The sequence below is a fragment of the Lytechinus pictus genome, chromosome 4 (genome assembly GCF_037042905.1).
Source record: "Lytechinus pictus isolate F3 Inbred chromosome 4, Lp3.0, whole genome shotgun sequence".
Lineage (NCBI taxonomy): Eukaryota > Metazoa > Echinodermata > Echinoidea > Temnopleuroida > Toxopneustidae > Lytechinus > Lytechinus pictus.
Genome location: NC_087248.1, coordinates 15,687,567 through 15,704,181, shown reverse-complemented (window position 1 = coordinate 15,704,181; position 16,615 = coordinate 15,687,567). Strand labels below are relative to the sequence as shown.

General features: G+C 37.5%; 1 protein-coding gene across 2 annotated transcripts; it reads right to left on the bottom strand.

Moving 5' to 3' along the window:
* Nucleotides 1-798: 798 nt before the first annotated feature.
* LOC129258939 (prefoldin subunit 3-like) lies at nucleotides 799-7,762 on the bottom strand. 2 transcript variants are annotated; one of them, XR_010293378.1, is made up of 6 exons: nucleotides 7,344-7,502; nucleotides 6,838-6,904; nucleotides 6,356-6,454; nucleotides 5,319-5,457; nucleotides 2,464-3,911; nucleotides 799-2,180 (listed from the first exon to the last, which is right to left on the bottom strand). XR_010293378.1 is itself a non-coding variant. In XM_054897188.2 (5 exons), exons 1-5 carry the CDS (start codon nucleotides 7,448-7,450, stop codon nucleotides 3,844-3,846), a joined length of 480 nt encoding a protein of 159 aa, XP_054753163.2. In that variant the 5' UTR covers nucleotides 7,451-7,762; the 3' UTR covers nucleotides 799-3,843. The 2 variants fall into 2 exon arrangements, 1 of the variants encoding a protein (XP_054753163.2); XM_054897188.2 differs by having other exon boundaries at nucleotides 799-3,911; nucleotides 7,344-7,762.
* Between the last annotated feature and the right edge of the window lie 8,853 nt (nucleotides 7,763-16,615).

Here is a 16,615-nt window from a genome sequence, read left to right as displayed (position 1 = left end):
ACACTTTCAAATTTATGGCTGTAATTCAACAAATACCCCAATTTGGCCAAAGTTCATTGACCCTAAATGACCTTTGACCTTGATCATGTGACCTGAAACTTGCACAGGATGTTCAGTAATACTTGATTACTATTATGTCCAAGTTTCATGAATCAGATCCATAAACTTTCAAAGTTATAATGGTAATTCAACAGATACCCCCAATTCGGCCAAAGTTCATTGACCCTAAATGACCTTTGACCTTGGTCATGTGATGTGAAACTCATGCAGGATATTCAGTGATACTTGATTAACCTTATGTATAAGTTTCATGAACTAGGTCCATATATTTTCTAAGTTATGATGACATTTCAAAAACTTAACCTTAGGTTAAGATTTTGATGTTGATTCCCCCAACATGGTCTAAGTTCATTGACCCTAAATGACCTTTGACCTTGGTCATGTGACATGAAACTCAGGCAGGATGTTCAGTAATACTTGATTAACCTTATGGCCAAGTTTCATGAACTAGGTCCATATACTTTCTAAGTTATGCTGTCATTTCAAAAACTTAACCTCAGGTTAAGATTTGGTGTTGACGCCGCCGTCGCCGCCGCCGTCGCCGTCGGAAAAGCGGCGCCTATAGTCTCACTCTGCTATGCAGGTGAGACAAAAACTTGGGTTCCTGTAGAAGTGTGGTCTAAAATTCTAGTTTAGACTAGGGTTAGACCTAGAATTAATGAGAATACCTCTTTTGGCAATAACCACACATTAAAAAAAATACAAGAATTTGCATTAATAGAAAGAGGGACACCAAGATTTCATTTAGTTATTAATACACTGCATATTTAATTGAAACATAAGAAAAAAACACAATTTACAATGCATGACATACACATGTATGCAATGCTTGACAATACAAAGTGTCAATAAGTAGCAAATACAGCAGGGACTTGAGGTGCAGTAACACCAAATGTGATGATGTCATCGCTTGTGAATATTAATGACAACTAAACATAAATTCAACAAGTAACTTGAGTTCGTTTCCTGATTGCAGAAGAAGAGTGGGGGTGGATTCGTAACATTATCTTGAAAATCCAGAATTCTATTTCATATACAAAATTGCAAAGGTAAACTGCCGATTCGTCTATTGCCAACTCGTCACATGGTCTACCTTCATTTAGTCCAATGTCATTCCGTCCATCAAACAACCATTTGGTCCAATAATCACTTTGTCTTATCACCAGTTCGTCTTATGACCATTTCGTCTAATAACCAGTTGGTCTAATACCCATTTTCTTTTCATTCATTTCACCCAATTACCATCAAAGTAGACCAAATGGTTTATGGACTAAAAGGCTATTGGACCAACGAAAAGGTGAGTGGACGAAATGGCAATTAGACCATGTAGATAGTGGACGAATTGATGATAGACCAATGATAGTAGACAAATAGGTAATAAGACGAATTGGCGTTAGACCAATTGGAAATAAACCATTGCGAATCCTGCTGGAATCTTCCAACATATACACTATATCTTGCACGTGTGTGGTCATCATGTCTGGTCAGAACTCACAGGTCTATATTCACTTGGTATATTCGCAGATGGTCCAATTCTCGGATCATTTAATACCATCATGGCTAAATCCACTTGGTCTACTATCACTTTGGTCCAATTGCCAGTTGGTCTATCGTTAGTCTTAGGTACAGATGTTCGACTTCCCATTATGTCTACTTACGTTTTCACACCTGATGAAATGAATATATAGTCACGTAAACTGATTGGTGTCTGACCAAGTAGACAAAGTTGACAAAGTGGGAATAGCCTGACCAGAAATGAGACAATTAGACAAATCAGTAATTGGCCTAAGTGGCAATTTGACCAAATGGTTGGTAGACAAACTGGTTGTACAGAGATGAACTAGGATTACAGCGTGTTGGATGAGACCAAACACAAAGTAGGTGTGGACCAAGTGGCAATTTACTGCTCCATACAGTTGCTATTAAATAGGGATTATCTTCTTGAACCCCTAGTACTGTTCTGAATATACAAGGGACAAAGAAAATTCATCTGTACAATATAATTTGGGCAAGTTTTGCCCACACTAGGAAAATATAAAAAGTCACTCATGAATAGACAGGAAGCAAAAACATACAAATGTTTTGATTTTTTATTTTTTTTCAATTTTAGCTGTTCCAATCTGGGCCCCTCCTTACAAAGAGTTACGATTGATCCAATAAATCGCAACTATGGACGGCCAGCAACGTCAACATGTATTATTTATGGTTCAAAATATTTTCCAACTATGATGTATATTCATGCATGTTTTCTTGAAAATTTTCTTGAAAATTCAGTGTGCTTCTCTTTGTTTACAAAGGACATTGTGCAAATTTCCTATAGAAAAAGTTATGACATTGATGTATTTCCATAGAGTTACGATTGATTGGATCAATCGTAACGCTTTGTAAGACGGGGCCCTGAACTCATTACACGTTGAGAGGTGCATGTGAATTTAGCTTGAGGCATAAAGTTTAGAATGCAAGTAACAAACTGTCAGTTGCCTCACAGCATGTGTAGAATCATAAAATACATTTTAAGACAGTGTTTTAGTTAATCAGTTCCGACAACAAATCGCCCTATAAATTCCTGTATTTCATGGGATGTAGCACACTAATTGAAAGAAGGAAATGTGCTTTAAACCAATATCAAAGATTTTTTTAAAAATATGTTTGAATAATATTTAAAAGGATTGCTGTGAGAGATGAATAAACCATTTAATATTTAATTTCACCTGTCCTAGTAAAGCCCACCACACTATGGAACTGACTGCAAATGAATTTTGAAAAGAAAATTGCGATAAGATGTTTTATAAATATTCACGCGATAAATTTGTTCAACTTAATATACTGAATTACTGTATGAATTGGTATATCGAGATTGCACTTTACAATATAGCCTATCAAGTTCTAGACAACGGCAAAAAGGCAGCGAATCGCAGTGACGCCGATCATAGCTGGCCTGGGAATGGTATGCGATTTGGCTTGCTCGCTCTCTCTCTCTCTCTGGTTGACCATTCTGGTTCTTGTCCAAATACAATTGAATTAAAAAAATTAAATTCAGTTGCAGTCAATTGCACAGTGTGATGCAGGTTTAAAGTGCCTGGAATACAGGATACCTATAAAATCATTTTTTTCCCATGATAATGAAAGTTTAATAATGACAACTTGTTAGGTCAGACAAATATGATGGAATGCCTGACCTAGCAACTTAATCATAGTGGGAGGTATTTGACATCAGACAAGTTGTCAGGGGCCCGTTGCAGAAAGAGTTGCAATCAATCGCAACTCTGAAAATCATGCGTAACTTGATTTTCAACCAATCAACAGCCCGCATTTGGGACTTGCGATTGATTTTTTTTTGCTTGCGTTGAAACGCAACTCTTTCTGCAACGGGCCCCAGATCTGATAACTTCCCTTTGCTTGATTGGCTGAAAAGCTCCGATGTTGGATCATTATTTTGGCAACTTATCTGTGCCGACAACTTTCATGGAATGGTCTACTAGAAATAATATCTGTACTTGACTACTTGTCATAGGTGAACTAATCCTCGCTTTCAGTTGGATCCATTAAAAAATAACGAAGACCAATAAAGGGTCAAATTAAATCCTTCTGTTGACTGACAATGCATGAAAAATGCTTGTGATTCATTGTTTCAATGAAATACATATATACTAGTTCTTTCAGTCCTTTGTATTTGATTCAAATCTGCAACTTGTACGATACATCCACTTCTATTTAAAAAAAAAATGGCTACTCTCATGCGACGAAAGGAATAATATTGCTGATGCTGATTCAGTCCTCTTGCTATGACGATCCTTTCCCCGCTGCTGCCTGCCGCCGTTTCACATCCCAGTTAAAGACACGTGCCATGTCTAAATTTGTGGAGTTAAGGAAGACTATTCTGCACAGACAGGATTTCTTGGGATAAGAATATTCCTTCCTATGTGATCACCTACCAATTTTTTGTCAAACAGTCTGAAACTGTCTACATACAACCGAAAGGATGGCTGCACAATTTTAAATGAATGGCTTTTTTTCAATAATGTCAATATATACATGTATAACAACAAACTAATAATAATTTAGGGTATTACTATTGTGCACATATCCACCTTGCTGGGTGCTTTCTGCCTTTCCCCATTTACATTGTGGGCATGTCATGGTCTAGTGGTTCTGACTCTCACCTTTCAAACAGAGGGTCGAGGGTTCAAATCCTCACAATGGCGTGTTTTTCTTCAGCAAGAAATTTATCCACACTGTGCTGCACTCAACCCAGGTGAGATGAATGGGTACCTGGCAGGATTAATTCCTAGCATGTACCGAGCACCGGTGATGGTAGCTCGGGCTAAAGCCAGGGTAATAATAGCAAGCACTTTTTATCCTCAGGCAAACAGTGCTATATAAATCCAGCTATTATCATTATTATTACATCTGCTGTTCTAACAAAAAATAACAAGTGGAATGCCTCTGGCGGTCTCACCTGCATCACGCGATTCAATATAGCAGCAGTGCTGACTTTGAAACCTACTATAACTCGCACAAGACGTTCAGTGATACTTGGTTACTCTTATGTCCACGTTTTATAAACTAGACCAATACACTTACAGAGATATGATGGTAAATCAACAAATACCCCCAATTTGGCCAAAGTTCATTGACCTTATATGACCTTTGACCTTGATCATGTGACCTGAAACTTGCACAGGATGTGCAGTGATACTTGATTACTCTTATGTCCAAGTTTCATGAATCAGATCCATAAACTTTCAAAGTTATGATGGTAATTCAACAGATACCCCCAATTCGGCCAAAGTTCATTGACCCTAAATGACCTTTGACCTTGGTCATGTGACGTGAAACTCATGCAGGATATTCAGTGATACTTGATTACCCTTATGTCCAAGTTTCATGAACTAGGTCCATACATTTTCTAAGTTATGAGGACATTTCAAAAACTTAACCTTAGGTTAAGATTTTGATGTTGATTCCCCTAACATGGTCTAAGTTCATTGATCCTAAATGACCTTCGACCTTGGTTATGTGACATGAATCTCAGGCAGGATGTTCAGTAATACTTGATTAACCTTATGGCCAAGTTTCATGAGCTAGGTCCATATACTTTCTAAGTTATGCTGTCATTTCAAAAACTTAACCTTAGGTTAAGATTTGATGTTGACGCCGCCGCCGTCGGAAAAGCGGCGCCTAGTCTCACACTGCTATGCAGGTGAGACAAAAATTGTTGGCTAATCTTGAAAAGGCTCTGCTGTGGTAAAGGATACTGACTTCAGTGGTGGTGTACTGGTCCCTGAGGAAGTCCAGGTCCTTGTCAACCTGAGTCTGGCTCTCTGTTGCTGCTTTCAGGTTCTTGGAGAGGAGAGCCTCGGCATCGGACAGTTCGTACTCCAGCATCACATTAGCCTGAAGGAGAGAAGGAGGGGCATGCACACGTATGCAGATTATACCAATTTAGGTCTTTAGTACATTGCACTGTTAAGAGCGCCCCAAGAAAATCACTACAAGATCACCACATTACCTTGAGCACCAGCAACACCTGACACAGTACAATCCTCTCCAGGACAGCATATAAGTTGCTTTTGGGGAGACTAAGTTATGTAAAAAGTTCACTTATTCTTCTGTTAAGTGCTGTCCCCATTGCAAGAGACTACATTTGCAAAGACAAGTGTAGTCAAACTTGGGTCATTCTTGCTATTCATGGTTACAGGAAAAATTACAGAGAACATTTGATCAGAGTGGAAACCCCTTAGCAAAAATGTTACATCACTCATTTCTTTTCCCCGTCACATTGCAGAAACTCTCTAAGGCTTGCCAAGAAGCATTCGCCAATGGAGTAGAGACATTTTTTGCACTGCAGCAACAAGCAAAGATTTGGAGTCGAGGGTCTTTCCCTCTGATGTGATGCACAGCAAGATGTTGCTACAGGCGTTTCTACCAGGCCTCTCCACTCATCCTAAAGCTTCACTAGTTGGTTTGCAATCAAAATTGAAAAATAACATAAGCTCTTAAATGAATAAATTCATATTCCTCCTAGAGTATTTCACAATGAGTTAGATATAAATTAAATCTGTTTTATCATGCTTAAATGCCTATGCGTACTCGGTATTCAACACATAACCTCATTGATGACTACAAGGTATTGCGTGACTGCAACTGAACATGATATGACCAATGCACTGATGCATGTGTTATACACCGCATGCAAGTGGGAAATACAGTTTGCTTTTGAGTAAAAACTTAAATCTTTGAAAAAACACCCTATTGAACTACAAACTGATACTGGTGGTGAACCCTGACTTACCCCTAGCCACAGACAAACTTTCTTGGTAGGAAGAATAGTAGCCTTGGCATATACTTGGTCTGATAAAAGAAACTGTGTCTTTAACTCATCTTCAGAACCCTAGGAGGACAAAATGAAATGGAACAATTTCGTGGCAGCATAACTGAGATATGAAATATATTTACATCAATCAACTGCAGAATTATTACAGAATAATTTGTTACAAGTAACATAACATTTTAAAGAGAGCGTGTAACATTAAATAATGAAAATTCTTTAAATAAGTTAGATAAAAAAAACAATGAAAACAAGTTTGATGCTAAACACTGAATACATAACATCGATCATGCATGCTCTTCATCTTTCAAAAAGGATTTCTTTTAATACAAAGTAAAAAAAAAGTGCTATATAATGTATACATCATGTAATGTACAAGAGTTTCTTTTTTGTTTAAAAGAAATTTGTTTTATATGGTAATTGAAATTAATGAAGGTTATATTTACCTGTTTACTTTGTAAATGTTTGACAATGTCTAAAGTTGTTCTAATATCAGGAATCTGGCCCTTTAATCTGTGATCAGAGATAGTAAATGATTAAAATATCTTATTCAAGAAAAAGAAATTAAAAATTAATCATTCAATACCATATTCCTTGGAATTTAAGTATAGATTCACTCAAGATGGCTTCTTGAGCAACCAGAGAAGTTCTATTCTTTTAATCACTTTTATGCAACCAATCGAAAATAAAGAAATTTAAAGTGGGTGTCAGAAATCAGTCAATACTTTTGCATAAATACGTTTCTTTCTTTTTTCTCAATTATTATCGTGATTTCAGGTGGCTTCATACATCTACTTGTCATTCATAAATTTCATATATGCAGCCATTAAAAAAAAAGGTCAATGGACTCCTGAAATCTATGGTAATGAAAAATTCATCAACAAGCCAACAATTAAAATATGGGATTATTAATTATACCACTGTATGTACAGAAAATAAGAGACAAACGCACCTTCTCTTTTTCTGCAATAAATTCATTTCCATGAATTTATACTTCTGATGCTGTTCTTCTAATCTCTTCAACACAATCTCAGCAGACTCATTCTGGGGTTTCTGCATAAAACTGTCTACATCTTCCTGTAAATCAAATTGAAAATATGGAGGAAAACAATTCGTATTTTCTCAACGTCTTAATTTTTTATTTTCATCTTATCTTTATTTGTTTTCTAGGGTCTTATTCATTTTTTTGTACTTTCTCAAGTCTCAAACTCTATCTTTCTTCAGATTTTATTAGCATGCAGCAAAGAAATTACTAAATTTTAAAATCCGGAGACCTCTGCAATAGCTCAAGATCTATAAAATGTGGGATGAACAAAGTTTTCTAAGACCATTTTTAAAACCTTGCAGGCTTAATTGTCTTGAATAGTAATGAGCCAAAGATCAGGGCACAGCAACATTGTGCTGTGAAATAGTGGCAAGGGCAGATTGCCAGACAGACAACTGAAACTAAAGTGTTTTGTTTGTCTCGCTGAGCAAGTTATCAGCCCATTGACATAGAGTACCAAGGTGTGACGTCAGTTGCCACTTGCCATGGTGCAATGGCGGGCTGGTTCTAAACAGAGTCGCAGCAGATGGTCGTCTGTACACATCTTGGCTCATCTGAAAAATAGGGTGCAAGCGATCATTCTGATAGCAGCCATTTTCTCCTGTGTAAAAACACATGCTTTCATTCCGGGTTCATTTGTTTAGAACCAAGCCGCCATGACACCATGGCAACTGATGTCATGGCTTCGGTACTCTATTGTGCAACTGCTTTCCATGTCCACAAGATATAACTTTTAAAAAAGCCAAGCCCAAGAATAAGATTGTGCTGGTCACTGCCATCATCATCAGCACATTCTTCTTTCTTTCAATTCCCAAAGTTTGATTTTTAAAACATTTGCCGATTTTTAAAAACATGTTGTAAATGAGGAATGATTCTGATCTTATCATATTTTTTTCAAGTTCAGACAAATATTAAAATCTGTCGGCACAGGAAATGAGTTATCAGTTAGTTTTCCAATTCCAATTTCCAGGCCTGCACTCCTGCAGTAGGGATCCCAAAACGAAAATCTATTTTTTTTAATCTATGTTTAAAAGCATTGAAAAGTACCTCACCTGAATCAGCATACATGTATTCAAAAACCCCAAGTGAATGACTTTTAGTGTTCCAAAGAGATCTAAATATCTGTTAATCTGAGGCTAAAGTTGGTCCGAATTGTGACAGATTTGTGTACAAATTTAATTTTGAAATTTCGTCGACACATATTCACAGAGCTCGGCACTGAACGAGGGATTGTGGGCGTGTCCTTTCTCGCCTCGGCGTATTGTTACGTAAATACACAACTCGAACGAAAGTGCGTTCACCGTCCCAGTTAGTCTCGGATCCGAGCTTATCCAAATAAACAATGATTAAATAACAACAAAAAATAGAAAGAAGAGAAAAGAGAAAATAAATGGCTCAAATGCAGTCGTTTGGTGACGGATAGTATGCTGTGACCTCTTGCTGATATAAGGATTAGATATGACAAGTTTTATGCCATGATAACTAAAGCATGGGGGGCGGGGGCACTCTGACTTTCAAAATAATTAATTCTTTAAACATCTATATCTAGGCAAGGGAGGGTCCAGGATTTTCCAAAGGGGGGGGGGCACTATTAGCGGCGGCAGTCAAAAAATTTAGGGGGGCACCAAAATCTTTGACAAAAAAAGGTTATCAAAGGGGGGGGACCGAAAAAAAAATTAGCAAAAAAAGGGTAACAACGTCCCCCCATAGGCAGCGGGGGGGGGGGGGGGGGGGGTCGTGTCCCCCCTAAATTTGAGGTGGGGGGACAATCGCCCCCCCCCCTAATTTTTTTGTTGATAACCTTTTTTTTTGCTTGACAATTTTTTTTCCTGCGTGCCCCCTAAATTCCAGTGGACCCCCCCCCCCTAAAAATTTCAAGTGGTCTCCCCTAAAATTTGGGTTGATAAACTTTTTTTTTGGTGGGGGGCCTATGGAGGGCATATTTTCCCGATGCAAATTTGATAAGCATTACAAAATGTTTTTACAAAAAATTCAAAGTCATTTCGTCCCTAAAAATTTACAAGCAAAAAAATTGGGCCTATATATATATATATATATATCCTCACTTTCAAGGGGGCATGCTTGGGTAAAAAGGGCATGCTAATGTTACAAATTACAATTTTGGCTCTCGATAATTATGCCCCTTGGATCCACCAGTAATCTAAGGGGAATTTTTTGTTTTTAGTTTTGATATGGCTACCTTCTCGGAGGGCGTCCTCGCCGCGGTAGCTGGATAGTGCTGCAAAAGAGTAGGCCTTATACATCTTTTGCAGCATTAACTGACACTCCGAGACTTATAATTTAACCTTATACTTAAAAATGAATAATACAAAATAAAACATAACACTTGTTTTTAGAGAAAGTTGATGTCAAAATATATTCAGTCTGGGGCATGAAGACTTGGAACTCTGCCCCATATCATTGTACTTGCCTCGCTCGATTTGTATCATAATTTTTTTTTTATGTTTCCACAATAAAATATAGATCTAAGTACAATGGCCAGAAATAATAGTACGAATAAACTAGCAGAATTTGTATCATATCACCCATATTATTGAACGCCAATAAAGGCAGTCTCTAAAACTTGTTTGCTTTATCCCACTTTTCCACTAAGATCTATCCCTTTTGCGTGTCATATAAAAGCAATTTTGTGCGCAGATCTAGCGTAACGGTGGGACCACATGCAGTCATTAATAGGTCTCTTTAATTTTTTTTCAACATATGATGTCTCATGCTTTCTTTAAAATTAATAAATTAGAATCCTTGTATATGGCCCTGAGAAGTGGGGTGCTCGGGTTGTTACCCCCAAGATTTATTTTTTTTGGGCTGGTGGTGCGTTTTTTGTACACGTACGGCAGGGGGAGTGGAGCGAAGTTGGGGGAACAGAAAAGGGGCACTTTTTAGTGCTTTTAGAAGTGGGGCATTGAGCCCGCGCCTATCCCCTGGATCGCCGCCCCTGCACCAGAGGCAGCACCCCCTGGAAATCAGTTTAGTATGATATTCGACCAAAATCAACTTATCTTTAGAGAGATAATCTCTTTCTTTTGGCTTTTTTTTCAAAGCCAGCAACCCCTCTTTAAAAGATTTCTTTTCGGGCAATCCTCATGATTATCTCAAAAATTTGAACATTTTTTCTTCAAAGCATCTTTATAGTGACGGATGGTATAATCATATTACTAGCAGTGGCGGTATGGCCAACCCCCCCCCCCTCCCAGTTTTTTTTTTTCAAGTAGTTTAAAACAGGAAGAAGAATTACATAGATTTTTGTACCGAATTATTTTCATTAATGATTTTATTGGTAAAAATACAAAAAAAAAAAAAAAAAAAAAAAAAAATCAATTTTTCATGTTTAACCCCACTTTCAAAACTATTCCTCGGTTCCTGGAAGAATGGAGAGATGGATGGAAGGAGAGAAATAAATAGGATGAAGGGTGGATCCAGCTTTCGCCAAGGGGGGGGGGTTTCTTTCACCCATATTTTTCCCCAATCGGCCGCGCAAAGATGATTTATGTTTGTTTCTTTGAATAAAATGTCACTTCTTAGCTTTTGTCTTATAAATCAACATAAATATATAATATCATAACTCTTTTTTATATAATGCGAGCGCAAAGCGCGAGCTAATTTATCATTAAAAAATATGTGTTTTTTCCCCAAAGTTTGAAATTTCTGGGCAATGTTTATCATGAAAAAGATGTGTATGCAACTAAATAATTACTAAGAACGCGAAGCGCGAGCAGAATTGAAATAATAGGCACTTTTTGTAACTTAAACAGGATAGGTATATAACTTAGCAATTGATGCGAAGTGCGAGCACAAAATTGGAAGATTTAGACCTAAAAACAAGACATGTCTATTCATGTATTTTAAATCATGCATGGAAAGGATATCAAATTTCCGATCTTTGTTAAAGCGCGAGCATAAGATTTTTGTTTACGTTTTCAACTGATCAAAAAGGTACCTGTTAAGGACTGCTTATTTCACTTAGCCATGGGGAGACGTTACATATTTCAACAATAAAATCATGCAAGCGCGAGCCGATTTTTTTGGGGGGACACTTCTACATAAAGAATGGAAAATTTAAATCAATTGTAACCATGAACAGGATCGTCGCTATAAAACAATTAATGCGAGCGCGAAGAGCGAGCGGAAAAAAAAATCGAGATTTAGACCTAAAAATGGGACACTCTATTCATGTTTTATATATCATGAAAAGGATGAGATAAGAAAGAAGTAGTAGTGCATGGGCGTTATCGCCAATAGGGGGGGGGGTGCCAATTCGTCTACGGCAAACTCGTCCACTCACTACATGGTCTATTTTCATTAAGTCTAATGCCAATCTGTCCATCAACATTTCGTCTAACAGCCATTGGTCCATTAACCATTTGGTCCAATCATCACTTCTTCTAATAACCATCTCGTCTATGACCATTTAGTCACATAACCGGTTGGTCTAATAGCCATTTTATTTTCATAACATTTATAGTCCAATTAGATGAAATGGTATATGGACCAAATGGCTTTTGGGTCCACTGGTCATTAGACGAAATGGCATTATACTAAATGAAAAAAAGACTATGTGGTGAGTTGACGAACTGATGGACCAAACGATAGTAGACGAGTTGGCAATTAAACAAATTAGAAATAAACCGGGGAAGGGGCCGAAAAATATTTGCTCTGCTCAAAGTTAATAGGGGTAGTCCTAACAGTCACTTCTTTATTCTCATTAAACAGCATACACAAAACACAATATATAATAATCTTATAGCCCCTATAGTGCGAGTGAGAAGCGCGAGCTAAAATATCTTTGAAATTTCATGTTTTTTATCCTCAAAATTGAACATTCTGGGCAATGTTTGTGAACTTGAACAATATGCGTATTTTAATAAAATTTCTGCGAGCGCGAAGGAGGAGCAAAAAAAGAAAGAAAAGAGAGAAATATACATTCTGGTCTGATCGAAGAGGGGCTTGCTATAATGGCGGTTTACAGTTCAATCAAAATAATGCGAGCGCAAAGCGAGCTAAAAATGTTTGAAATTCTGACCATAAAAATGGACATTCCAAGCACTTTGTGTATGAACAGAACAGAATAGGGCCTAAGTAATATTTTAGGTACAAAGTGGTAGCACGAAGCGTGAGCGGATAAAAATTGAGATATATAGACCTAAAAAAGGAACACTATTTTATATTCATGTTTTCTAAATCGTGAAAAGGATGGGTACTTGGTTACACCTTTACTTGTATAATGCAAGCGCGAGAAGAAAATTTTTGATATTCTAATCTGAAGCGAGATAATTTAAGCATGCTGTTTTCAATACAGGATAAGCAGCCCGTCTCAATAAACATGCATGTTCTAGAATTTGCGCATTCTTAATACACTTTTTATCACGGAAATCAATAATGCGAGCGCGAAGCGCGAACTGAAAATATTGGATATTCCGATGTGAAAAGGTCAAATTAAGCACTGCACTGTGTAGGAAAATAATCGTGAAGTGGACATGGATTGCTCTTAAAAATGAGGCGAATGCAAAGCATGTCGAGCTGAAGTTATTCTGGACCGTAGGACCGGGACATTCTAAGGACATTTTTTCATCATTATGAATGACTGTCTTCCGATTCCTCTTCCCAAGCGCAAAAAGACATGTCGATCTTCCATTCTGAAAAAAGTGACAACTTAATTACGGTATTAGGAATTAATGAAATGTTATCAATATCTTATTTACTAATCTAATAAGCCTAATGAGAGCGCTAAATTTGTTAATTTTAAAGTGTTAACCTCGGAGATTATAAGCACTTTTGTCATTATGAATAGGATGCATTAATTAACGTACTTAACGAAATTAATGCGAACGGCAATTGCGAGCAAATTTTTAATTTAATAAACTTATTATTAACTAAAAAAATTGTAATGAAAAGGGGAATGTGAGTACTTTGATTTATATATATTAGGTATACATGACTCACCAATTCTAGCACGTGCGCGCAATATAGCTGATAAGATATGACAATCAGACCTTAAAAGTTATATTTTGAGAAATTTATGGAATAGGGCCTACACGAAGAGGAGGTACTCCACAAATCAAATAATGCTATAGGGCACAGCGTGAGCTAAAAATGTTGATACTCGGATCATAAAACAAATATTTTACAAAGCACTTTTTATTGATTCGTTATACCTCAGTCACATTTTTTCTACGGCGGCCGTACGGCGAGTCGAAAACAGTCGTTTTAACATTTTTTTTGTACCAGCTTAATATAGGTGGTTTGAATAAAAATGAATAAAACGGCTGCTTTCGACTCTCCGTACGGCCGCCGTAGAGCAAATGTGACCGAGGTATAAATAAAAAAGAATAATGAAATATCCTAGCTGACCGTACAGTATATGTTTTGTATTTTGACTGCAAAGCTTGAAATGTCAAGCTCATATATATCAGCCTATTGAGCAATATGTATAGCTCATCGAAAATGAGCAATGTGATGTTTTTTTTTTAATCATCAAAGTCTCCCCTCCCTAGTTTTATTCACTTTTCTCCCTCCCTTCCCCCCTCTTCCTTTTCCCCTCTCTTTTCCTTCTGTTTCTTCTTCCTTCTCCATTTTTTTGTCTTTAATCCGCCAACAGAGGGGGGGGGGGGGGTGACCGGCCCCTCTGGATCCTTCTATGGTAGCGATGGTGAAAGCATTTGAATTATTCACCTCACAGTGTTAAACTGGGAAAATAGGAAATGGCTAAATTTTGAAAATCATCAATGTGGAGCCCTATTCAAGTTTAGTTTAGTTTAATCTATATACACCTTCGACAGGGGCTGATCCAGGATTTTCCAAAGTGGGGCATTCAATACAAAAAATAAACAAGACCTAGTATACTAGAAATTTTGCTAGGAAAAAAATCATTCCATACACAAAATTCCTGGGAAAAGTTGAAAAATAAGTCCTCATCTGAGAATGAACGACAAAATCCACTAACAAATATTTGATATATTACGGGAGGGGACACCTTTATCTTTCTCCCCTTTCCTTATTTCTCATCCATTCCATAGGCAGATCCAGGTGCCGGACCCAATTATGGGCGGCGGCACCCCCTCTTACTGGCGGTGCGAAAATTAAAAAGAAAAGTTAGATCGTGCCGTTTTGTTAAAGAAAAAAAAATCGGCTTTTAACGGCGCCGATCGGGGAAAAAAATTGTTGTCCCCCCCCCCCCCATTGGAAGAAAATTGATCTACACCGGGTATTTGTCTGTCGTACCTCCCAGCATTGGCGGCGGAAGCCAAGGGGGGGGGGGGGTCTACCTGAAATTTTGTGATGGACACAGGTAAAAAATAATTTGACAAGCAAAAAAAAAAAAAAAGGTTATCAACCCCAATTTTAGGGGGGGGGGGCCGTCCCCCCCCACCGCAAATTTAGGGGGGACCTCCCCCCACTTCCGCCGCCTATGCCTCCCAGTAAATGAAACAACAAAATCAACAAATCACCGTTGCACTAGTACTAAAAATTTTGCGAGTCTTTATTTTTTAAATATTTTTGTTTATAATGGTATTCATTAATTATATAGTGGAGGTTCGCATCCCGAGAATGTGAAATGAAAAAAAAAATGCACAGAACAGGAAACACTAAATGTTCTTTTCAATTCCAAATTTACTCAGTCATTCAAATAAAAAAATAAGCATCATTTTTTGATACCTTAACTTGTTCATCACGAATACAATGAAGCCGACAATTATTTGCTTTGTTTTAATTGGATTAATCTTTATAATATTATTAATTCACTTCAAATAAAATTCATACATAAACAGGAAAATATCACAGAAAATAATGTAACAAATTAATTGCAGTTGTATAAAACATCATAGAAAATAACATGACAGATAAATTTTATGTCGATAGGCACACTGTTCATTCGATCATAAAACAATCGCGCTGTTTCACTCCTTGTACACGCACAACTATATCAGTATTGTTTCATCTTCATCTGTCCTCAATGGCAAGGACACCAGCATAATTCATTCACTTCAAATAAAATTCATACAGAAAAATATCAAAGAAAATAAAATAAAAAATCAACTTGCAGTTGCATAAAACATGATAGAAAAAACATGGCAGATGAATTTTATCTCGACAGGCACACTGTTTCATTCGATCATGAAACGATCGCGCTTTTCCACTCATTGGACACGCGCGACTATATCAGAATTGTTTCATCTGTCCTCAATGCGGCAAACACCAGAAGTGATGATAAGTGCACAAGTTGCAGTTGCACGTGCGCGGAGAATGAATTAAATTCGGCGGCTGAGTAAAGTCTAGCGAGAGAGACAAGTCACCAACGAACTTCACGATAGACCACGCCTACTTGCCGAGGTAACCAACGTTGATTGACGGCCCATTTAGTTTTTTGAGTAGTATGAAAAAGTACAGGCATGTATAAACATCATTTTAGTGTGAATTCATTCCAAAAACACATTTTTCTTCTAATATAGATGTTTCAAACATATTCCATGTGAAAAACATTATTTTTAAAACATTTATTGCTATATTTTTATCATGAAAAAAGGGTTTCTTACGCAACAGTCAGTATGATATGTGTGGGCACGAGATCTGCCGTTTAAGCCATAAAGTATATTTTTTATGATTTTATTGTGAGCCTACTCAAAGGATTTTTGTTTATTTTTTATGAATTTCCAGACCAAGTTCAACAGCGCCATCTCGAGCTTGCAACAACGCATGCGATCGCACGCATTTTTCTCCATAGCTAATACACGCGACGTTACTCTGTGGATTTCTCGTGGATTTAACCTCCAAACGTCACTTTCGATACCACATGAAGGTAAGACACTTCATCCCACATAAGTCAATTTTAATATAGAAAGCACAGGGAATAACATTTGTAACTAAGATGAACTAATTTGCTGAGCACATCGAACTTTTGCCTATCTTCCTCCACAGAAAGATTTCCGCGCAGCTGATTGGCTGACTCCGCTTGCGATCCGCTCCGCCGCACCCGAATCTGCGAAGTGTTCGAACACGAGAGTTCAGTGCAGTGGCTCCTCTCTCTACACCACACACAACACAAATAATTTGGTGTTCGCGCTCGCCCGCGTGGGAGATTGTTTTCCGTAAACAATCGGGAATATTCGGAGTTCGGAATTTCCGAAAGGGGATTTGTTCGCTATCTCGTATTATGTAACAGC